The 20,933-nt window shown below is 52.2% G+C and overlaps 7 protein-coding genes across 7 annotated transcripts; 3 read left to right on the top strand and 4 right to left on the bottom strand.

Annotated features, from left to right (window-relative positions):
* Positions 1-130: 130 nt before the first annotated feature.
* On the bottom strand, positions 131-2,535 carry mak5 (ATP-dependent RNA helicase MAK5; the record flags this gene model as incomplete). The annotated part of the gene is made up of 2 exons (XM_073719432.1): positions 131-2,237; positions 2,284-2,535. The coding sequence occupies 2 exons, from the start codon at positions 2,533-2,535 to the stop codon at positions 153-155; spliced, it is 2,337 nt and encodes a 778-aa protein (XP_073575442.1). The 3' UTR covers positions 131-152.
* A 173-nt stretch (positions 2,536-2,708) lies between these two features.
* BJY04DRAFT_180100 (tRNA methyltransferase TRM7) lies at positions 2,709-4,324 on the top strand. The gene has a single exon (XM_073710008.1). The coding sequence runs from the start codon at positions 2,763-2,765 to the stop codon at positions 4,059-4,061; it is 1,299 nt and encodes a 432-aa protein (XP_073575441.1). The 5' UTR covers positions 2,709-2,762; the 3' UTR covers positions 4,062-4,324.
* Positions 4,325-6,117: 1,793 nt separating this feature from the next.
* On the top strand, positions 6,118-7,178 carry BJY04DRAFT_231068 (PaaI family thioesterase; the record flags this gene model as incomplete). Its single annotated transcript, XM_073719431.1, has 2 exons — positions 6,118-7,093; positions 7,152-7,178. The coding sequence occupies exons 1-2, from the start codon at positions 6,293-6,295 to the stop codon at positions 7,176-7,178; spliced, it is 828 nt and encodes a 275-aa protein (XP_073575440.1). The 5' UTR covers positions 6,118-6,292.
* A 106-nt stretch (positions 7,179-7,284) lies between these two features.
* BJY04DRAFT_180094 (HECT-type E3 ubiquitin transferase UFD4) lies at positions 7,285-14,147 on the bottom strand. The gene is made up of 8 exons (XM_073710007.1): positions 13,721-14,147; positions 13,156-13,413; positions 13,012-13,106; positions 12,304-12,962; positions 10,593-12,234; positions 8,111-10,546; positions 7,913-8,062; positions 7,285-7,865 (listed from the first exon to the last, which is right to left on the bottom strand). The coding sequence occupies exons 1-8, from the start codon at positions 13,813-13,815 to the stop codon at positions 7,669-7,671; spliced, it is 5,532 nt and encodes a 1,843-aa protein (XP_073575439.1). The 5' UTR covers positions 13,816-14,147; the 3' UTR covers positions 7,285-7,668.
* Positions 14,148-15,040: 893 nt separating this feature from the next.
* BJY04DRAFT_180092 (nicotinamide/nicotinic acid mononucleotide adenylyltransferase) lies at positions 15,041-17,159 on the top strand. The gene is made up of 3 exons (XM_073710006.1): positions 15,041-15,842; positions 15,912-16,185; positions 16,238-17,159. The coding sequence occupies exons 1-3, from the start codon at positions 15,538-15,540 to the stop codon at positions 16,514-16,516; spliced, it is 858 nt and encodes a 285-aa protein (XP_073575438.1). The 5' UTR covers positions 15,041-15,537; the 3' UTR covers positions 16,517-17,159.
* A 564-nt stretch (positions 17,160-17,723) lies between these two features.
* On the bottom strand, positions 17,724-19,477 carry BJY04DRAFT_136634 (uncharacterized protein). The gene is made up of 2 exons (XM_073708604.1): positions 18,794-19,477; positions 17,724-18,739 (listed from the first exon to the last, which is right to left on the bottom strand). The coding sequence occupies exons 1-2, from the start codon at positions 19,226-19,228 to the stop codon at positions 17,876-17,878; spliced, it is 1,299 nt and encodes a 432-aa protein (XP_073575437.1). The 5' UTR covers positions 19,229-19,477; the 3' UTR covers positions 17,724-17,875.
* Positions 19,478-19,683: 206 nt separating this feature from the next.
* BJY04DRAFT_180090 (class I SAM-dependent methyltransferase) lies at positions 19,684-20,933 on the bottom strand. Its single transcript, XM_073710005.1, has 2 exons — positions 20,601-20,933; positions 19,684-20,536 (listed from the first exon to the last, which is right to left on the bottom strand). The coding sequence occupies exons 1-2, from the start codon at positions 20,779-20,781 to the stop codon at positions 19,776-19,778; spliced, it is 942 nt and encodes a 313-aa protein (XP_073575436.1). The 5' UTR covers positions 20,782-20,933; the 3' UTR covers positions 19,684-19,775.

The raw sequence follows: 20,933 nt of genomic DNA, 5'->3' as shown, positions 1-20,933 counted from the left end.
CGAGATGATGTGATGTATGACTATGATAAGACCGAGGAAGGGTGAAGCATGTATATTATATGAAAGAAAAAAAAAAAGATTTTGGACATCCATGTCTAATCTAATGCTTGGTATCGTGAACATGTACATGCACTGACGGCCTACGGCCTAACCTAAAATCCTAATGGATCGACCTGGCCTAGGAAGGTATGGCTGGCCTCTCCCTTCAGTAAAGCCTCGATATCGACCCGTCCAGACGTGAGATACCGCTCGCTGACACCGACGTTGACTCTTTGGGATAACAGCTCCTTTAACTCAGCGCGGATCCCGGCTAACTCTGCCTTGCTGGTGCTGGCGACGTCGCGATCACGCTCCTGCCGACCACGGCCACGCCCGCGGCCCCATCCCTCAGCTTGGTTGAACTCGTCGCTGTCGTAGTCGACGCCGAGGTCGTCGGCTGCATTGCGCAGCCAATTATCTTCTGTGGTGATCTTCTCTTTGGCGATGTTTGCGTCTGTGAGGCGGGCCGCGAGCGAGATGCGGGGACGAATCCGGGAGACTATTCGGCGGTCGAGCTCGAGTGACTCAAGAGGGAGTCGTTTGCCGTTTTTCATGTTGGCGTGCACTTTGGCGGCGAGGCGGACGACTCCGACCATTTCTTCTGGAGAGCAGATAATGACGCTCTTTCCGGATGCACCGGCACGTGCGGTACGACCGGAGCGGTGGACATATGTGTCTGCGGTGCGTGGGGCATGGTAGTGGAGGACAAAATCGATGCCTTTAATATCGAGACCACGCGCAGCAACATCAGTCGCGACGAGTATTGTGCCAGGAGCGGCTGTTGGAGATGAGAAACGTTCGACTGAACGGAGACGGGCTTTTTGAGCCATGGACGAGTGGAGGGCAAGGGCGGGGAGTTGGAGGTTCTGGAGGAGCTGTGTGATGCGTCGGACGGCGGAGATGGAGTTGGTGAAGACGAGAGTGCGGTGCTTAGGATGGTAAAGAAGGAGTGTGTATAGATAGAGATCCTTCTCCATGGCGGGACATTCAACGATGCCCTCCTTCAAGCCCTCGGCCATCTGGGAAACAGGGTTGACATCAATGAATTTGGGCTTCTCTTCCCTGAAGTTTAGTTTTCGCAACAGGTACTCCATAGACTCCTTCTGGCTCATGATGTCTCCACCAGTCCACTTGCCCTTTCCTGCAAGCTTCTGCTGCAGATCGCGATGGAAGGTGGCAGAGAAAACCAGTGTCTGTCTTTCAGAACCGGGGTTAGAGTCCTCCTCAGTGGTCTCTTCGTCAGGCAGCTCGCCACTCTCAACACGGTCAAGAGCACCCAGGATGTCTTCAACTTCCTTGAAGTGACCTTCACTCAATAGTCTATCGGCTTCATCGATAACCAGAAATTTGATCCTCTGCATTTTCTTGATTAAACCCTGTCCGGAGCTAAGAACTTCCCAGACTCGACCAGGAGTCCCAATAACAATGTCCGCGGTGGCCAACAACCTTTGCTGCTTTTGCACGGAGAGACCACCAGTCAAGAGTGCAGTTCGAGCATTGGCTCCAGGTGAGTTTGCAATAAGGTTGTAAATGTGCTTTTGTAGCTGATGAGCAAGTTCTCGTGTTGGCGACAGAATCAGTGCGATTGGAATTTTCTCCTTCTTCTCCGTCGCGTCGGTCTCTCCATTTCGCTCCTGTTCGAGGTAGTGTTCTAGGATGGGAATACCGAACGCTAGAGTCTTTCCGGAACCCGTCGAGGCCTTGCCGATTACATCATGTCCGTCGAGAATGTGAGGTATGCAGGACTTCTGGACAGAAGTTGGCGTGCTGAACTTCAGCTTCGATAAGCTGGTGAGAACCTCCGGGGAAAGATTCAATGACTGCCAGGCGGAGATGTCCGCGCCATCATCATCTGCTTCGTCTTCTAGTGAGGCGAACGAAAGTCCTGGCTTTATGTTGCGATCCTGCGGCTTCACTTCGCTCTGCACTTTCTGTTCTCGTGCCTCTTTTTTAGGATTCTTTGCCCTGTCCTCCTTTTTGTCCGAGTCTTTGGTCTTGGTATCTTTCTTGGATTTCTTGTCCTTGGGTTCCTTCTTTTTGTTATCCTCCTTGTTCACCTTCGCCTCGGGCTGCTCGACCGTCGCGTCGTCCTTAGTCGCAGATTCGCTATCACTAAAACCAGCCCATTCGTCGTCGGACTCGGTTTGCTTCGGTTCGGATTTCTTCAAGATCGATTTCGCTGGCTTCCCGCGCGCGGACTAGGTTCTGTCAGCGTAGCCCAAGAACATGCGCCTTAATCCATACCTTAAATCGAAGCTCCCCTTTGCCCTGCGGTCGAACAATATCAACGCCCTCAATCTCCTCCAGTCCGAAAAAGCCACTAAAGTCGTCAAGTCGATCAGGTAGCGCTACCTCTTTCCAATTGAGCTCGTCGACCCCGACGAAGACCTCTGGCTCGGGCTGTTTCTCGGCCGTAGTATCCGCTTTTCCGGTCCTCTTCCGTTTCTTGAGCTGAGGATCAGAGCCCTTGGGCTCGCGCTGTCGCTTTTGGCCCATGATATATAAAGAACAATGAGGGAGCCTGATAAGACAGAGTGGTCGCAGATGTTGCTTCCCCGAAGATTCGATTTTTGGGGAAGAAAAAAAGCGGCAGAAACAGTGCACCGCCTTCCGTCTGCGTCCCCAATCTTATCGCAGCCCCACTGCAAAAGAAATCGCAAATCGACTCGATTCCACCAACCCCGCCATACACTTTTCAGCTGGAATTGATTCACTAGGGCACGATGGGAAAGTCTTCAAAGGACAAGCGCGACGCTTATTACCGTCTCGCCAAGGAGCAGAATTGGCGCGCACGATCCGCCTTCAAACTCATCCAAATCGACGAGCAATTCGATCTATTCGAGCATGAGAATCCGGAAAAGGTTACGCGGGTTGTCGACCTCTGCGCTGCGCCGGGGAGTTGGAGCCAAGTGCTCAGTCGAGTGCTGATCAAGGGCGAGAGTTTCGGACGGAGATCATGGGTTGAAAAAAAGCGCAAGGAACAAGCGGCATTGGCGAAGGTGAACGGGAACACAGAGGCAGTTGAGAAGGATACAGTGGAAGGGAAGGGAAACACGGAAGACGCAGACACCGATCCATCCGCACTGAAGCCGCGAGAGAATGTCAAGATCGTCTCCATCGACCTCCAACCCATGGCACCTCTCCAAGGAATCACAACCCTACAAGCCGATATCACACACCCCTCCACAATTCCTCTTCTTCTCCAAGCCTTAGACCCTGAAGCTTACGAATCTACGACATCATCTACACCGCATGCTATTCGCCAACCTCACCCCGTCGATCTTGTCATCTCCGATGGCGCACCAGACGTTACCGGTCTCCACGATCTAGACATCTACATTCAGTCGCAACTCCTTTACTCCGCACTCAACCTCGCACTCGGCGTCCTCCGCCCTGGCGGCAAGTTCGTTGCCAAAATCTTCCGTGACCGCGACGTCGACCTTCTGTACTCTCAGCTCCGCACAGTCTTTGAGCGCGTCAGCGTGGCAAAGCCTCGGAGCAGTCGTGCCAGCAGTCTAGAAGCCTTCATCGTCTGCGAAGGATTCATCCCACCAGCAACCCACGATGGCTTACTCGGTATGGAGTCTCTACGGAAGCCGGTCTTTGGCGGCGCAGCTATCCCCGAGCCAGTCTCTGCGGACGGCAACATTGCCGCCGAAGTGCCCGACGAAGAAACGAGCGTCCCTCGAACAGTAGAGACCGCAGCCTCACCGGCAGCTCCCCTTAAGGACACCCAAGCTCGCCTACTCCACAAGGATTCTGGTGATTCAACAACACCGGAACCATTGTTTAATAACCCTCAGAAGTTTGCTGTTGAGAACCGGTGGATCCCCTCATTTATTGCCTGCGGCGACCTCTCTGCGTGGGACTCCGACGCTTCATACTCATTACCGCCAGACCACGTCAGTCTGGATCCTGTTCAGCCACCTATGGCCCCGCCGTATAGAAGAGCCCTTGAGCTCCGGAAAGAGAAGGGCGGTGCATATGGAAAGACGAGGTTGGGAGAAACGGGCCGTGCATGAAATCATACACTAGTTTTGGAATATCTCATTAGCGCTCTACGGCTGTGTTTTACCGCATATATACGCAAATCGCGCAGGCTCCGGGAACCCGACCACGATGAAGTCAAAAGGAAATCCCACTCCTACTGAGGGCTCAAGAGTTTGGACCGAAGACTGTTCAGTCCGGTGGAGTTGACGCGGGGCTCCATATTCCAATCTCCTGATAAAACAACAGAACAAGGTTTACGCAAGGAATCCTAAAATATACGACCCTAATTAGTCCCAACTCCAAGAACTATCTTCAAGGACAACTCCAGATTCCCCATCCAGAATTTCTCCTGGATTGCTAGACCCGTATCCATCTTCCTTCTCATACAGCTCACTCACCTCACCCAACTCTTCACCCGTTTGCAGACTTCAGGGCTGTGCACTTTACCAGATAGGCTACATCTTCACAACCCTAGACACAATATGCACAGCTAGCCTCCTCGCGTCCTCGACCCAGCTAATAGAAAGACCCTACCCACCGTACCGTGACACCCAAAGTATCCCATCTACAGAAGAGATTAAACGAAGGACAAATTCAGTATTCATAGATCTAGGTTCCATTGCACTGATCATGAAGGAACAAACAACTAGCCCGATCCACCGAACCTTTCTACAGCTACAGCACGAATCAGGAAGGCATGTTCTCAAGCACGGAAGGAGAGACTACTGCCTGCGCCCATCGCACCTGTCTTTCGTGAAGAGACACGGAATAGGGAGGAGCCATATACATGGATGAGGAAGGGGCGACCCGGCACCCAGGCCATCGCGCCTTCCCCATAGCTGCAGTACGAATCAGGAAGGCACGCACTCAAGCCCCCTTGAACGGAAGGCGCGACCACTCCCGCGCCTTCCCTACGTGAGGTGACTCCAAACAGGAAGGAACGATAGTTATAGATGAGGAAGGAGCGACCCTTGACCGAGCCCGTCACGCCTTCCTCTCGAAAGAGATACGAAATAGGAAGGAACGAAATAGATACATGAAGAAAGAGCGACCCTTGACCAAGCCCATCGCGCCTTCCTTATGCGAGAGGGCACGAGATAGAAAGGAACGATATCGATATGGAAGGTGCTATGGACTCAGTGAAGGGTCGCTCCTTCCCTTTGATTGCGAGATGGGATAGGAAGGAGCGATTTCAGGATAGGAAGGAGCGATTTCAGGATAGGAAGGAGCGATGGACCCTCGGCCCAGGGTTGATCGCACCTGCCATCCGGGATGATTACACGATCGAAAGTTACGGCCATTCCCAGTCTAGTGTGTGGCTTGCTCGGCATGTCATGGCTCGCGTAGGGCTGTGTACAAACTGCTCTTGCTTGCCGTTGGCGCAATGTGGTTCGATGTTGGGATATACTTCCTTCGCTCACCGTTGGCAAGACCTATCGTCTTCGCATTACCGAATACTCGGCAAGCTTTGCCAATTATGCGGCGGCAAATTGAACGTGGAATATTCACATAGAGGAAATTACGTTCTAAATCACAGCGACGCCCTTGTGAAACTGCAGATCTACTGTGATGATCGGCCTCGGCATCTCGCGTGACTGACAGGTTCCCGATCTAACACTCGGCATGCCGAGATCTTCGGGACCTTAAATTCTCAGGCCCGAGCGTTGGAGCTGCAGGGATTCAATTGACATCGTAGGGTTATATTTTGATTCCTTTGCTAAACTAAAGGGGTATGCACAGGCTAATCAGGTTTATATAGCTTGAACACGAGCGAGAACCCCCATCACATTGTGCATTGCCTCCAGTTCTCCAGGGACTCACTCCTTTTCAGTGTATCTCGAACTGCCCAAGGATCCACAACCAGTACACGACCGCTAGGTCTCAGAAAGCAATTCATGAGTCTTGGTCTTTTCGCTCTAGATCGCGCCGATTTCGTCATTGCTCGTGAATATTGTGTCCCTGACGGAACGGCTAACCGAGTCACAACGGGGCCCGAATCCTTGAAAGCTCCACTTGGCTGCGATTTTGATCCCGATTCTCGGAATTTTTTTCTTATCTTTGTCTTCCAAGTTTTGCGCTTTTGACTCCGACATCTTTTTGAGAGACATTCACCGGACAATCTTCCATATTACGAGATTGCCTTTTGCTTGACCTCGTCCGTCTAAAACCGTCTCAGCTTGGAGACGCCGGATATACACGCTCATTCTTATACTTCCACTTCCACTTCCCAACTCGACATCACCGGCACAGCGTCATAGCGGAAATGTCTTCTATCCCACGGTCTGTCTCGCGTCTCTCGCGCCTCCTGCGCAAACAATCAGCAGCATCTACGCTCCAAAGAATCACCCCCTCCATCCGCACCGCGCAAACCCAAGCCGCGCCCTCACCACTCGAAAATCAACCACCACCACACTTCCAGCATGTCCCCAAACCACATGCTCCTGCGTCATCGCCAGCACCAGCGTCGCAAACCCCTCACCTGAACGCCAACACCAACGCCACCACAACCGACCCCCTATCATCACACCCCCTCCTCCTCTCCCTCCGCGCCAATAAATCCCTAAAAGAAACGCGCCCCCACCTCACCATGCCCAGCACCCACCGCACCGCCCACCTCGTCGCAGGAACCCTCTCCGGCGCCACTAAACTCACAACAGCTCCCTACCTCTTCCTCTCTCGTCCCCCCTCATCTCCATCCGCAGAACCCCACAAAAGCACCGCAACAACCCTCTTCCACCCTTCCCGCCACCTCTGCGGGCACCCGGGCTTCATCCACGGTGGATTTCTATCTGTCATGTTCGACGAGATATTCGCGCACTGCGTGTCGCAGTCGTTCAAGTCCGGCACGGGGATGACGGCGAATCTGAATGTAGATTTCCGGAAGCCCGCGGTGCCGGAGAGGGTGTTTGTGCTGGATGCGGAGGTGGTGAAGGTTGAGGGGCGGAAGGCGTGGGTTGAGGGGGTGATGAGGATGTTAGGGGAGGGGGAGAGTGGGGTGGGGGAGGAACGGGGGGTGGTTGTTGCGGAGGGGAGGGCGTTGTTTGTGGAGCCGAGGTTTGCTGAGGTAGGTCTTCATCTTTCATTTTGATGGTTGGTTGGATCTGGTTGCTAACTGTGTCTAGTCGATGGTTCCTGTGTACAGGAATTGAGTTAGGGCTGTGGGTTCATTTGATATGATGATTGTGTGCTGATTTGCGGATTAACATATAGACTAGACTAGACGAGATATAGACTCATAGAACTGAATTAGATAGACCTAATAACATATGGATACCACGAGTAATACCACAAGGTGAACGACTATCATTTCTATCTAAGATACTATGAGAACCCCCTTGACTCCATCCCAAGCTGAGATTCAACAGCCAGGCATCAAAAGGCATGGATGAATAGAAAAAGACACCCGAATGCAAGGACAGAAGCTCGCCAAAGAAAACAAATTCACCACGCTCTCGTGATATTTCCCCCGCATTTTCGAGGATAAAAGAAGGATGGATACTACTATAACATTCATTGATGATCGTTCCGGGGTATTCTATTCGCCAATTGCAGTTTGTGAAACGTTTTATTCCGCCTGGCGATTTTCAATATAAAAGAAATGAGAGGCCGAGCAGAATCACAGTCTGACATCAGACTCAATCAGGAGAGATGGAAAGCGCCCTGTCCTTCCTTGATGGCAACAGCCAAACGCTGTCGGAGGACGTCCAGAGTGCTGTAGTCAGGGAGTTTTAGGTAATTTACACAAGTCATGACACTGGGGAGATAGTCGTCAGGTAGGTATGGAGGTTCGCTTGGGCGACAGACGACGGTGAAGATGGGTGTGAGACTCTTGAAGCCTGGTATTGTTAGCACTGTAGCAAACAGAAGGCACAGGTAGACTTACCTCCAATGGGGAGCTTGGGGCTCCCTGTAACAAACTGAAGGAAGTCTCGTCGCTGTTGCGGGTCTAGTTCGCTCATCGTCTGGAGCAGATTGCGTACGCTGCGACTGTCCATATTGAAACCGTGGTCGGCTTTGATAGAGTCCATCAATGCTGGAATAATATTAGCATGTATCTCAAAAATGTTTGTCTCAGACTCACTCTCAATCGACCAATCCTCCTCGGCTTTTCCAAACAACATCACCAGTTCGCTTGGTGTGAAAGCCTGGAGAGCGGAATAGGGGAAGACCTGAGAGAATCCAGCTCGGAAAGCTTCCACCTGAGCCTGCACCCCGCTACCCAAGGTCATGTCCACAACTCGATCAACATAGAGGTCAACGTTGTCCATCGTGACCGGGATGTTAGAACCGTTCTTGATGAGCTCGATGGCGGGGTATCCAGGAAGTGTAAAATCCAGACCCAGATCTTCAACCTGAACACCATCCACCTCGACCTCATTGAGAGCCTGCGTCTTCTTGTTTTTAGGGGTACTCCTTGACGCGACGACGTTCTTCAGGTTGGCAAATTGTTTCAATAACAGCAGTGACTTGGCCAAGTCGTGGTCAACGGCTCTGACGGTGCCGAGCGCTGGAGCAATTGCAGAAGAGGTGTCGGCAATTCGGAAGAAGGCAGGATTGAACGAGATGTCGATAATCCTAGAGTCCAACATTGAACGAGCGACAAATTTGCCGAGAGTCTTGAAGAGTTGCAGTTGTTTCTTGCCAGCCTCCGACGAGATCTGTTCCTCGCTCATCGGAGCCGGGAACAGACCACGAGCTCCAAAGGCGAATTCCCCAGCATCGGCGCAGTCGTTTTCGCGCCACATTCTCAGCTTCTTCTTCGAGAACTCCTTGGAAACTGTGGAGTAAAACTCGAGAGTTGGTCCCAAGCCAGTTCCAACTTCTTCAAAGTACTCAACCTCAAGCACACTGGGAGAGGAACCGTACAACTCCATGACTTTCATGGCTGACTCGAGAATCCGGCTTCGAGAGATGCGTACTTTCTGTCGCTGGAGACGGCCTAGCATTGGTCTGTCGTCACGTCTGTGGTCATGTCGGCCATCGTCGCCGGTCTGCGAGTTGTTCCACCGCATCATTGCCCGCGAGTAGCCGAAAGCGGTCGATTGAAGGAAGAGATGCCGCGTTTCAAATGGGAACAAGAAGGCGAAGAAGCGGGCGAGGTCTTCACTCCAATCAGGGAGACAGCTGCTAGCAACGATTAAAGGCTCTTCGAGTTGCCTGTTCAACTTGGCGGTGAGCTTGGTATTGATGAAAAGGGCAAGTGATTCTGGCTTGAGCGCAATCAAATCCTTTGTTTCTGCGAGAATGTCGTCCAAAGTCGTGTTCATTCCGTGCAGGACCCGTAGCAGGCGCAGGATCGAGGCGGTAACGGTATCCTGGTTGAGAGAAGAAGGCATCCCAGCACTGCTATTTTCTGCACTAGAGCTGGAAATGCTGGATGTAAGAGTTGAAGGCTCGGGTGGTGGCGGGCCAGACACTCTCTTAAAGCTGACCGTGTGGACTGCAGACCAGACATTCCTTCCGGTGGGGTCGAGGTGCTGACGGTTATGATGAACAGCACGGTAGATAGTCGTATCACTTGAAATCGGTTGGCCATCAACCATAAACTGTATATGCCAATCGGCAGGGGCAGAAGCCATGACGGCAGCATAAGAGAACGGACGGCCAGCCATTGCAAGCGAGCCACCACCAGGGGTGTTTAACGAAGACCGTGGGCCGGACGATGACTTGGAGACTGGCGTTGATTGGGATGGAGTAGATACGCGAGTTCCATCCTCTTTTCGTGCTGTTACCTTGCCTGAGGATGCCACTTCCATGTTTACGGCCGAGGGGTCATGCACGTTCTCATCAGACATGTCATCCTCGAGATCATCAACAATGGCATTGAGCTCCTCGTCATCGCCTTCATCGTCATCTTCATGTTCGTCTTCGCTCAGATGGCGCTCGTCAGCGCACTCCAAAGGTTCATCTTCATGCTCATTCTCTAGGTCTGAGTGCTGCCCTCGACGAGGTCGCGAACCCACATCTGCTCCTCCGGCTGAATTCTCCTTAGCGTTGGCCCTGGAGTCTGGGTTGGCATGTCTAGTGCTTCCCGAGGGCCGCGGAAGCGATGGAAGGCCGCTACTGTTGGGGTCACTGCTGGCCAGCTGATCCCGGAGCCGCGCGGCATTGGCGATCGACGATAGAATCGTTTCTCGGCTGCGAGAGTTCTTTGGCCGGTCTGAGAGACTAATCCGAGGGTGGAGAAAGTCGTCCAGAGCTTTGAAAGTTGCAATGGCATGGATAGACACCATAATGTTCCTGTAGGAACGAGGAATGTCGGATTCATCATCGGCCACTAACTTGAGCCGAAGCTGCTTTCCAAGCATGTACGCTGCGTTGCTCCGCGTATTTTCAAGCGAGTTGTGGCCGACAGTCATCACCTCAAAGTGTTCAGTGCGGCTGAGGAGGTCCTGGAGCTTATTTACTAGAACGCCAAATGGCGTCGTGGCCGTACCCTGACTCTGAGCTCGTTCCGATATAGTCGAGCCCATGAACGCCTGCAGAAAAGCGCTTCGTGCTTCTCGCATGGATGAGGCTGTAACAGTTAGCAGCTGGTCTATAATTAGACGATTCGTGCTCACATTTAGAGTCATCGAACACTCCAAGCAGGGTACTAATAATGCCAGAGTTGAGGAGTTCCGAGCTAGTGATGCTTTCCAACGCATCCCCTTCAAAATAAGCCGCGAGTTTGCGGAAGAGTCCGAGTCCCTCCCCGTTCCGATCACCAAGGCCAGAATAGCACGTTTCGATTTCAGTAGCCAAGCCCTGTAGCTCATTCAGAATTTCCAACGCCTTTTCTCGCTGTTCCGCGCCTTGACTGGCTTCATAAAGCTCCATGAAGGCACGCGCATCGCTAACAACAAAATCATGCAGGGCGTTTTCTACCCGTGACGAGAACCCGCGGCCAGAGGAAGAAGAGCTCTCGGAATCAGAAACATCGTCGTTGTCATCATCCTGGTCATCCTCGTGGTCGTCGGAATCGTCTAGACCATCATCGTGGCTCTCGTCGTCATCTTCGTCCTGGCTGTCGTCGTCCTCAGCGTGAGTCTCAGTGGGACGGGCGGTTTCCGCGTGCGTATCTTCCGAAGTTTCCATGACAGAGGCAGCAGGTGATTCCTGGGAGGCCTTTTCTTGCTTTTCGGCGGAAAGTGGTTCCTTTGCGAGCTTGACAATCTCTGAGATGACGCCTTCGCGGTGGAACTGGTATTGATAGACATGCTCCAGGCGTTGGAACAGAAGTTCAGCACAGCGAAGTGCAGATGAAACTAAGGAGGGATGATCCTTCTGAGATAATATAGCTGCAAGGAACGAGGCGTAGTGGACAGATCGAAGAGCTTCTTCAATCAGGGCAGCATCCAGGTTTTGCAGCATCTTGAGTTGTGCGATCAAAACCTTTTGACGCACTTCAAGGTTGACTGTGCTGGAATATGCGTCAGTCAGGGTCGGTAGCAACACCAAGGCAAAGCGTCGGAGCTCCGTTTTGCAACCCATCAGGAGAGACCGTCGCTTCTCAGCAGAGCCTTTGGATGAAGGAGGCTTGAAGCCAGACCCATTGATATCGGGAATTAGCTGCGTGCTATCACCTTGCGAGTTTGGACGGCCAGGAATACCAGGTAGAAGCTCGCAGATCACATTTAGAGTCTCAGAGACCTGCTCTTTGGGTCGATGAATCAAGGCTTGCATCACTAGGACACTATCCATCTTGACCCCTTGATCTTCGAGGTTCTCTGGAGGCGATACGCCAGTCAGAATCTGGTATAGTGTGTCCACCACATCCGTCTTAAGCAACTCCACAGACAATCGTGGACTAGCCTTGGAGGTAAGCGCGAGAACACGCAGGAATTGCGTATGGATATGAGGGCCGATAAGGTTGGTGGTACCCGGTAGGAGTAGGCGAAGGACGGCCTTCAGCATCTCAGGGCTTATCAGCTCTTCTAGCTTTTCCGGCTTGTGCTTGAAACTTTCGACTATACGGGAAACACAGAGACAGCCGTGCTCAACCACCTTGGGATCGTTGCTAGAAAGAACGTTGAGAAGAGTCGGCATTACATCGCGGACAACAGGGAACGAATCGTGAGGCAGATTTCGGCAGCAGTTAGCGGCTGTTGTCACCGCAGTGCGTTGGGTGCTCGTAGGAAAGAAATCAAGATACGTCAGGCAAGCCGTTAAGCCACCTTCGCGCACGATCGATGCTGGGAAGTCCACGGAGATCTTTGCCAATGTCTGGAAGGAGTAAGCATATACTCATCACGTTTTCTTGATCCTGTCGCCAAAAGCATAGAACAAACTTACGCTAAGCGCCTGTTCAGCCAGGTCGATGAACTGAATGTCCAGCAACTTCTGGCATAGAATCGGTACTGCACCACCGTAGACAACATTGGCCACCGAGCCGCGTAAAGCCTCCATCAAGTTAGCCAAACAACGGCAAGCAAGGAGCATTATTTCGGGATTCTCCTCTCCAAAGTCATTTGGTTGCATGAGAGACACCAGCTCCTTTACGTATGGGTCCGGAGAGAACTGGCCAGAAAGGTTGTCTTCGTTCGATACAAGCAGTAGGTCGGACAGCTCTTGAAGAGCGATCAGTTGGACAGACGGGTCTTCCTTCATTCTCAAATTCTGCAAAATATCCCGCAGGCGGGATGACATGCCCGACATCATACCACTAAGGGCACGAAGTGTATTCTGAAGTCCGAGCGAGCCTCGTGCACCAAACAGGCTGTTGTGGAAAAGATCTCCATCGTCCTCCTCATCCTCATCCTCGTCAAGGCCGGACGGGTTTGTGCCATCATTACTATCACTTGGTGGGGAAGCCTCATGCTCCTCGTGCTTCTCGGGTCTTTCTGGCTCTTCGTCCGCTTCCTTCATAATCACATCAGCCCGAGTCCTCGAGGAGCGCTTTTTCTGCCGATTTGGGGGAGGGGACTGCGTAGCGATGGGACGCTCAGATTTATCTAGACCGTTAGCATGTGTCAGTCGGCACAATTTACATCGATGTCTTACCTTGAGAGATCTTCTCATGACGACTAGACTTTCTCCTCTGTTGTGAAGGTGAGGCTGGTTTCCGCGAGGATTCTTCCACGGGATGTGATGATGGGCTGCAGGTCTAATCAATACATATCCACCAAGCATGAAAGTGTAACGTACCCAGGGTGGGACATAGCTGGTCGGTTTCGGGTACTGCGAGCGGGGGTCGCTCGCGGTGAAGCTGCACGCCGTTGTCGCTTGGACTTTCGCTGCGGAGATTGGGTAGTTGGTTGCTCTGACGAGTCGGGCGATTTGTCACGGCGGGTGGGAGCTTTGCGCTTTCGTGAAGGAGCCGAGCCAGCGGCGGGTTTTGAGGAGGAGGGAGCGGGAGCGGAGGGAGGGGAATCTGCAGCTAGTCTCGCGGCGGAGCGAGTAATTCTGGAGGACATGAGAAGCTGAGCACCCAAAAGCAGGAGATAAGGTAGAGTGTTCAAAGATAATGGAACAATCGGTGGGATTTATGTTTGGGACAAGCGAGGATCGGAGTTTGATGGGTGAAACTCCAGTGTCGGAGAGATCTGGGCCCAGTCACAGCGATCACTGTCCAACAATTATTTGCCGAACCTTGTCGGCGGGATACCAAAATTGGGATGCCAACACGGGGACAGGAAATGAACGGAACTTGGGATACCCAAGAGACGAAGGGGCCAACGCAGGGTAGAGAGAGAGGGAATCTGGTATGTACCTGGCGGCAGTAGCGGAGGCACCGGCAGACGAGGGCAGTGCGAGAGAGTCCTCAAGAGGGTCCTGGCGGTGAATGTTGGGCCTTTGCCTGGCCATATGTTTGTTGCTACAGAGAGCAGGGCAGTATGGGCTCGCTCGGCATTCAGCGCTGATAACCCGCCATCCGTTACCCTGTCAAAAGTATTCGGAGGGCCGGTCAAAAACGAGGCTGTATCGGTCGATTCGCTTGACGGGGCAGGAGGGGTGAGTCGTCGGCAGACAAGGCAATCGGCGATTCGGGAAGGAAAGGAGACAGCGGCAGATGGAAGCTGTAATAATAAATGATACCAAATGAAAGTGCAGGCGATGGAAGAAGATGACACAAGTGACGAGAAGGAGTTGCAGTTGCAGGGAGTTGAGATGGAGGAGAGAGATGGAAGATAGAATTGACGTGGTTGGCGGCTTTGGCGGTGGTGACGGTGACTCCCAGTGTGATCTGTGTGGCCCGAAGTCCGGAGACCAACAGGCCTCCAAGGTGCAGACCCTCACCTTCCAACAACTGTCGATTGAGGTTCCTACGCCTTGCTTGGTCTCAAGCACACTCATCAACTATTACTACTTATCGGCTCTTCTTCAGCATGTCCCGGATGCGACCGAGCTCAACGCTGAATCCACGCCGACCCAGACTCTCATGATGGATATGCAGCCGATGCGATCACTTTCATCCCCCCAATTTCTACGTCAAATGGATCATTGCTGTTCCAGACATACTACCTACTAGGTCCTTTCGATCTACTATCGAGGTCCTCGCGCGGTCTATGACCCCACCGACTTCCCAGCAGATGGGCATTCTGCCCTTAAACAACAGCCATCTCTATTCTTCTATTTATTTTCACCGCGGAGTCGTAGGTCAGATGCGGGGTTTCATAGCCAGACTGAGCGCAATATTGATTAGCTATCCGGTGGTCTTGCCAACGGCAATCTGCTAATGAAGCTGTATCACTACCAGGTGAAAACCACACCTGTGAGCCGTCCTTTCATGCTGGGGACACTTGTAGAAGCTACGCATTGTGTGCTAGGAATAACAAGCCCATCCATGTTCCAGATTCCCCATTGCACACTGCATGTCAAAACAAACACACTTCGCCGTATCCGATTTGGTACATACCCAGCTAGGCACTTGTACTCGACTCTCATCTCTCAGCTACGGATACTGCCTCAGGCAGTAGAGCGGTAAACCAGGGAGCTATGGCTCACTCCGCAGTCCGCACACACAACGTTGAAACAAATTGCAGCAGCTGGAAGGTTAAAGTAGTAGTTAGATCTAAGTGGGGTAAGAACTGTACCGGTAGAATTCCGCGACGGGGAAGCGTCCTCCGGAGTATACTCCGAGAAATATATCTAGCATCACGTGCTGTTGTTGCTGCTGCCTCTGCCTACGCCTGGGCTGCCTACAAGTCGTCAGCCTGAGAGATGTAACGCGTACAACGCACAAGTATATGAAATCTTCTGTTCATACCCTACGTCAAGTTGTTAACCCTCCGGAGCGTGTAGTAGAATGATGTGATCAGAGCGTTCTTCTCCGAGGGCCAGAATAGGAACAGGCCCGCTTTGATCCGGCGAAAATTTCCCCTCTTTTCTTTTCTCCCCCACACAAGCGCTGACTAACACTGGCTATCCGCCCGCATCCAGCCTGCCCTGCTCCCTCCGGCTATTATCTTCCCTCGTTCTCATTCTGTGCCTGTTCCAATCTATGACTACTTCGCCGTGCCTCAACTGAAAGTTGCAATTTCCATCTCTCTTGCACTGCCGATACCACCGCACCTACACTCCTCCACCATGACCGGAACCACCCTAGCACAGGGCGATAACGCCCACCAACCGCCTCCCGCCCCTGCGACACCCACCGAGGATTATGCCTTTCCAGAAAACCGCCTGAAACGTGTGATGGACGACCCGGAGAAGACGCCCTTGTTGCTCGTCGCTTGCGGTTCATTTTCGCCTATAACCTTCCTGCACCTGCGCATGTTCGAGATGGCGGCCGATTACGTCAAACTCAGCACCGACTTCGAGATCATCGGAGGCTACCTTTCACCAGTCTCAGACGCCTACCGCAAAGCCGGTCTGGCTAGTGCAGAGCACAGGTGAGCTCTCTCTCTAATTTCCGGCTTACTCGCCGATTCGTCATGATTACTAACCATTATGGCTTGTAGGGTTGCGATGTGCTCGAAGGCGGTTGAGAAGACCTCGAACTGGTTGATGGTGGATACTTGGGAACCGACGCACAAGGAATACCAGCCAACTGCTATTGTGTTGGATCATTTTGATTACGAGATAAATACGGTCCGAGGGGGAATTGATACCGGCAACGGCTCTCGGAAGCCGGTACAGGTTGTGCTCTTGGCCGGAGCGGATCTTGTTCACACTATGTCAACGCCCGGAGTTTGGAGCGAGAAGGATTTGGATCACATTCTCGGCCAGTATGGGGTATGTTGCTCTGGGTCGGTCGAGTCGGGCAATACACTAACAGCGAATATAGACGTTTATCGTTGAGCGAAGCGGCACAGACATCGACGAGGCTCTTGCGGCCTTGCAACCATGGAAGAAAAACATTCACGTTATTCAACAGCTCATCCAGAACGACGTCAGTAGCACAAAGATCCGTCTGTTCCTCAGGAGAGACATGAGCGTTCGCTATCTGATTCCCGACCCTGTTATCAAGTACATCTATGAAAACGGTCTCTACATGGATGATGGCACGACGCAACAAGCGAACGAAAAGGGCAAGGCCAAGGAGGAATCGGCAGCGTCAAATTAAACGAACCGGTCCTCAACATTCAACACGAGCCAGTTGACGAAGTAATGAGTCACTTTACAGGGTTTTGAGATCAAGCGCACCATAAGACCATGTCGAATCCAGCCAAGCATACACACGGTATATCTTCGCTGAAATAATTGAACGGCGTGCGTATGGCTTGACGCGGCATTTTCTGTTGTTCTTACTGAGCTACCGGGGTTAAATCCCCGAACGCACCCATTGTCTTCTGATCACCGTGCGCGCGTTTTTACGGTTTCCAATGCACCTTGATCATTCGGTCCATTTTTAATGGACCAGAAGAAGCAGTTAGCCACGGCGTCCATCGCTCTCACCCTCGGCTTTGCTTCCGACAGCCTACCTTGTTCCGGCCGTGCGCATCTCCGTCACTTCGCACACCTCGACCCCTTACGATCTTATTAGCATGAAACTTTTCTCTCTTCCAATGCCGGCGTTTACATCTCGCGTTCTTGATCCTCTTTTTCGTTTTGAAGTTATACCCTTTCAGTGTTTTTATGTACCGATATCTAGATAGAGGGCCGGTAGACCTAGACCTCAGGAGCTGGATCTGGCTCAATACAATCCAGCTCGGGCTAAATGTATATACAAGGGTCGGGATTTTGATTACCAAAAAAAATGAACAAACAAATAAATAACAAGCTTTGTACTTTGTAGGATAGATATATCTATATCTATATATATGGTGTGTGACCAATAATTAACGTTGAACGCCGAGTCCAAGTACGAGACAACCATCGAGTATGGATATGCCCCCCGAGAAAAAAAAGAGCAAGAAAATATGCGCAAGCAATACCAATGAAGCTGGTATATATCCCCCAACCCTTCCAAGAACGTCTATGTAAACACAATTGCAGAAACGAATACTCTGAGAGGACCTCTCTATGTTGACAATCACATGCATGTAGATCAAAGTGGCGAGAAATATATATATCGGGAAAACTCGGGGATGCCCACAAAAACAACTGGGTAAATATGAAAGTAATAAGAGTAAAACTGACGAAATGGAAAAGAAAAACAGACATGGAATTCATATACATCGTGATAGGATCCAGAGTGAGGAGTTAAAAACCGCAAAAATGCGAGGGACAGGATTAGATAGGTAGCAACCTCAGCATCCTTGGACACCGCGACGGAACAACAGTGGTACCTCCCAAGTGAGATGATAACTAGATGTAGCTAGATTATAGCTGGTAGATGGCATAGCATAGCATGATTCTGCAGAAAACAGATAGCCACAAGAAAAAAAGCTGAAAAGCGAAGCAAAGCTCTAGAACAATAGAGAAAATAGATAAAGACATAAAAGACGCCCTATCTCAAAACCAGATAGGGGAAGAGAATGTGTTAGTCGTTGTTCTCATCCCATAGATCCTCAACTTCCAAAAGTCCTAGGATATCATCATAGTCTTCGCCGCGGACAACCGCAATGACCGTCTTGTCGACGTCTGGCGGGATAAGCCTACGCGCCTGCTCCACCGAGCACTCGGACGAGATAAAGTGCCAGCGGTCCCGAGGCGCGAAGTATGGGAAGTTCGCTACTTGCGAGGAAATATCCATGTCCACGTAGCCCTGCGAGATATATCGGAGCTGCCGCGGGGCAACGATGACGGATGGAGACACCCACACCCAGGATTTCGAGTTCGGGTGCTGGATTGCGGTGAGGAGGACGTCGAGAAGCCGGATGGGACCGGAGCTGGAGACTGTAGGGATTTGGTTGAAGGGTGCCGTGATAAGGTCCGTTATTGATGGTGCTGGAGGTGATTGTTCGCGGACTGGGAGGTACTCTGAGGGGGTGGATGTTGAGCTGAAGGAGACGCCGGACATGGACATGCTTAGTGGTGTTGAGGCTGTCGATGCGGCTCCGATTGCGCCGCCGGGATGGTAGCTCTTGAAGACTTCTGCTGGGCCGCGGCCGGGGGTGTTGTGTAACCTGCGGGCTGTGGCGATTGCTAGGGCGTCGCCGAGAGATAGGGCGACGGTTGTGGATGATGTTGGCGCGCAGACGCCAATTGAGGTCTCTTCGTCTTCGTGGATGGGCGCTGGGAGGAGGATGGCCTTGTCGGAGGTGTGGAAGGATAGGAGCGGGCAGGTGGAGGGGTGGAGGTGGGAAGTTAAGGCGATGACCGTGACGGTTGGTGGGATGTGGGGGAGGAGAAGGAGTAGCTCTGGGGTGCGTCCGGAGAAGGAGATTAGAAGGAGGGTGTCATTCTGGAGGATTTATTGTCAGTCTGTGTTGGTAGGTATAGATCTGGGTGTACTCACCGGCCGGATCATGCCTAGGTCTCCGTGTAAGGCCTCTGTTGGGTGTAAGAAGGTGCTGTAGATTCCCAAACTATTCATAGTAGCCTCCAACTTCTGGGCAATCTTCCCACTCTTGCCAACCCCGCAACACACCAATTTCCCCCCATTCTGAATGGTGCGCACAATCTGGTGTACCGCGCGGGCAAGGTGGTCCTGCGCAAGCTGATCGGTCTGATACAGACGCTCCAAATGCGTGAGGGCTGCGCGTTCTGTGGAAATCACCTGCAGGGCAGTAGTAACAGAGGCAGCATCTTTAGGAACAGACAGGACACCATCAGCCGGCTCCGGAGGGGTCATCGGAAGGCGGGCAAAGTCGTCCTGGATGGATGCGCTTGAGGTGGGCATGGCGGACCCGAGCGGGATGCGGTACGGCTGCTTGAAGTGCCCCATGGTCATGATGGCATTCTCGACGGAGGCAAAAATAGAGAAGACAGTCTTCTCCCGGGGGAGCAGACCTGAGAAAAGGTCTTGGATCTCGTGTCAGGGCGAGGAGAAGTGGAGGAGGGGCAAAAAGGCCCCCGAAAGACGAGACTCTAGGGAAGTGGAGAGCCTATCAAAGATCGCAATCGGATGGCATGGAGCTTTTCGGCGATAAAGAAAAATTCACTACTTCCCTCCGACGGCTCGACTCCTGATTGATAATCGAATTAGGGGAACAATAGATGTAACATCTTGCATGCGAAGATCTGCTCCGATGCAATTGTATGGAATAAGCGAGGCAAGCTAATGCAGCGAGACTGAGAAGGCGAATCACCTCATCGGAGGCGATTCTGATGCTAAAGGCGATCCTTCACCCTCCCCACTTTGCGATAAAGATAGCCTACTCGGAGAACTCGGGCTGCCAGCGGATATCGGAGGAAGCAATATTGAGTACAGATTACAGGGTAATATACATTTGTCTACTAGTATACATTACTATTGAACAACCCCGCCCGGGGGGGCTCTAAGCCTTGGTTAGCGGTTTGATGCCCTTGTGGATGGCCGCGATTCCGCCCGTAAGGTTCTCAAAACCACGCCCGGGGATCAAGAATCCAGCCTTCTGAATCATTCCCCTAAACTCCTCCTGACTGGGGAACTTTTCGATACTCTCGACGAGGTATTGGTAGCTCTCCCGGTCTCCCGCGACCAGCTGACCGATCAGAGGAATCGCGCTGAAACTCCACTGCTTGTAGATGGTGTTGAACAGCTCATTGTCCACCTTGCTGAACTCCATGCACGCAAACACACCACCCGGCTTCAATACACGGTGAGCCTCTTCGAGAGCCGCCTGTTTATCGGTGAAGTTTCGGATACCAAAGACCACGGTGTAGAGGTCCACTGAGCTATCTGGAATGGAGGGCATGCTCTGCGCGTTGCCCTGCATGAAAGAAAGACGTTCGGAGTTGTAGTATGGAGTCGCAATGCTGCGCTTCTTCCCTTCCGCTAGCATATCAGGGTTGATATCGGCGATTGTGACTCGGGTTTTGGTATCGTGGTTGATGTTGGTCGCGTGGTCCAGCATGCGGAATGCGATGTCGCCAGTTCCACCTGCGATGTCGAGGATGTTCCAGCCTTGTCCGTTAGAGTCGGCGTCGCGGGAGGGAAGAGCGGATCCGGGGTTCAATGAGCGGACGAAATGGTCTTTCCATATGCGATGGATACCCATTGACATGAGATCGTTCATGGTGTCGTACGATGAAGCGACGGAGCTGAATACTTGGCCAACTGTACGACAGCGATGTTAGCAGAAATTTGCGAGCGAATACTGGAAGTAAGCCAAGAGACATACCCATTGACTCCTTCTTGTCTTCCGGCACGTTTGTGAAGCCAAAATGGGTCATTCGGTCCTGATCGGACTTGGAGTCGAGCGTCCGCCGAGAGCACGAGAAACAGCGATATGGGATTTCAGCGCGAGTCAACCGGCGCGCGGTTGTAAGGTTTAAGCTTCTCCATAATGGTTTGGAAGACATGATTGCTGTGTTGTGAGGGAGACTGGAGCAGGGGAGAATGAGGGATCAGACACGCCGGCGGAAGCTGAGCCCAGAATCAAGAAAAATGTTCACGCCTCAGGCACTAACGTAGGATCAGGCAATCAACTCCGCATCATTCTCCAACTGCTCCA

This window comes from Aspergillus karnatakaensis (genome assembly GCF_047715665.1).
Source record: "Aspergillus karnatakaensis strain CBS 102800 unplaced genomic scaffold BJY04scaffold_6, whole genome shotgun sequence".
NCBI classification, from domain to species: domain Eukaryota; kingdom Fungi; phylum Ascomycota; class Eurotiomycetes; order Eurotiales; family Aspergillaceae; genus Aspergillus; species Aspergillus karnatakaensis.
The sequence above is the reverse complement of the archived record's forward strand: the minus strand, read 5'-3'. Positions and strand labels throughout refer to the sequence as shown.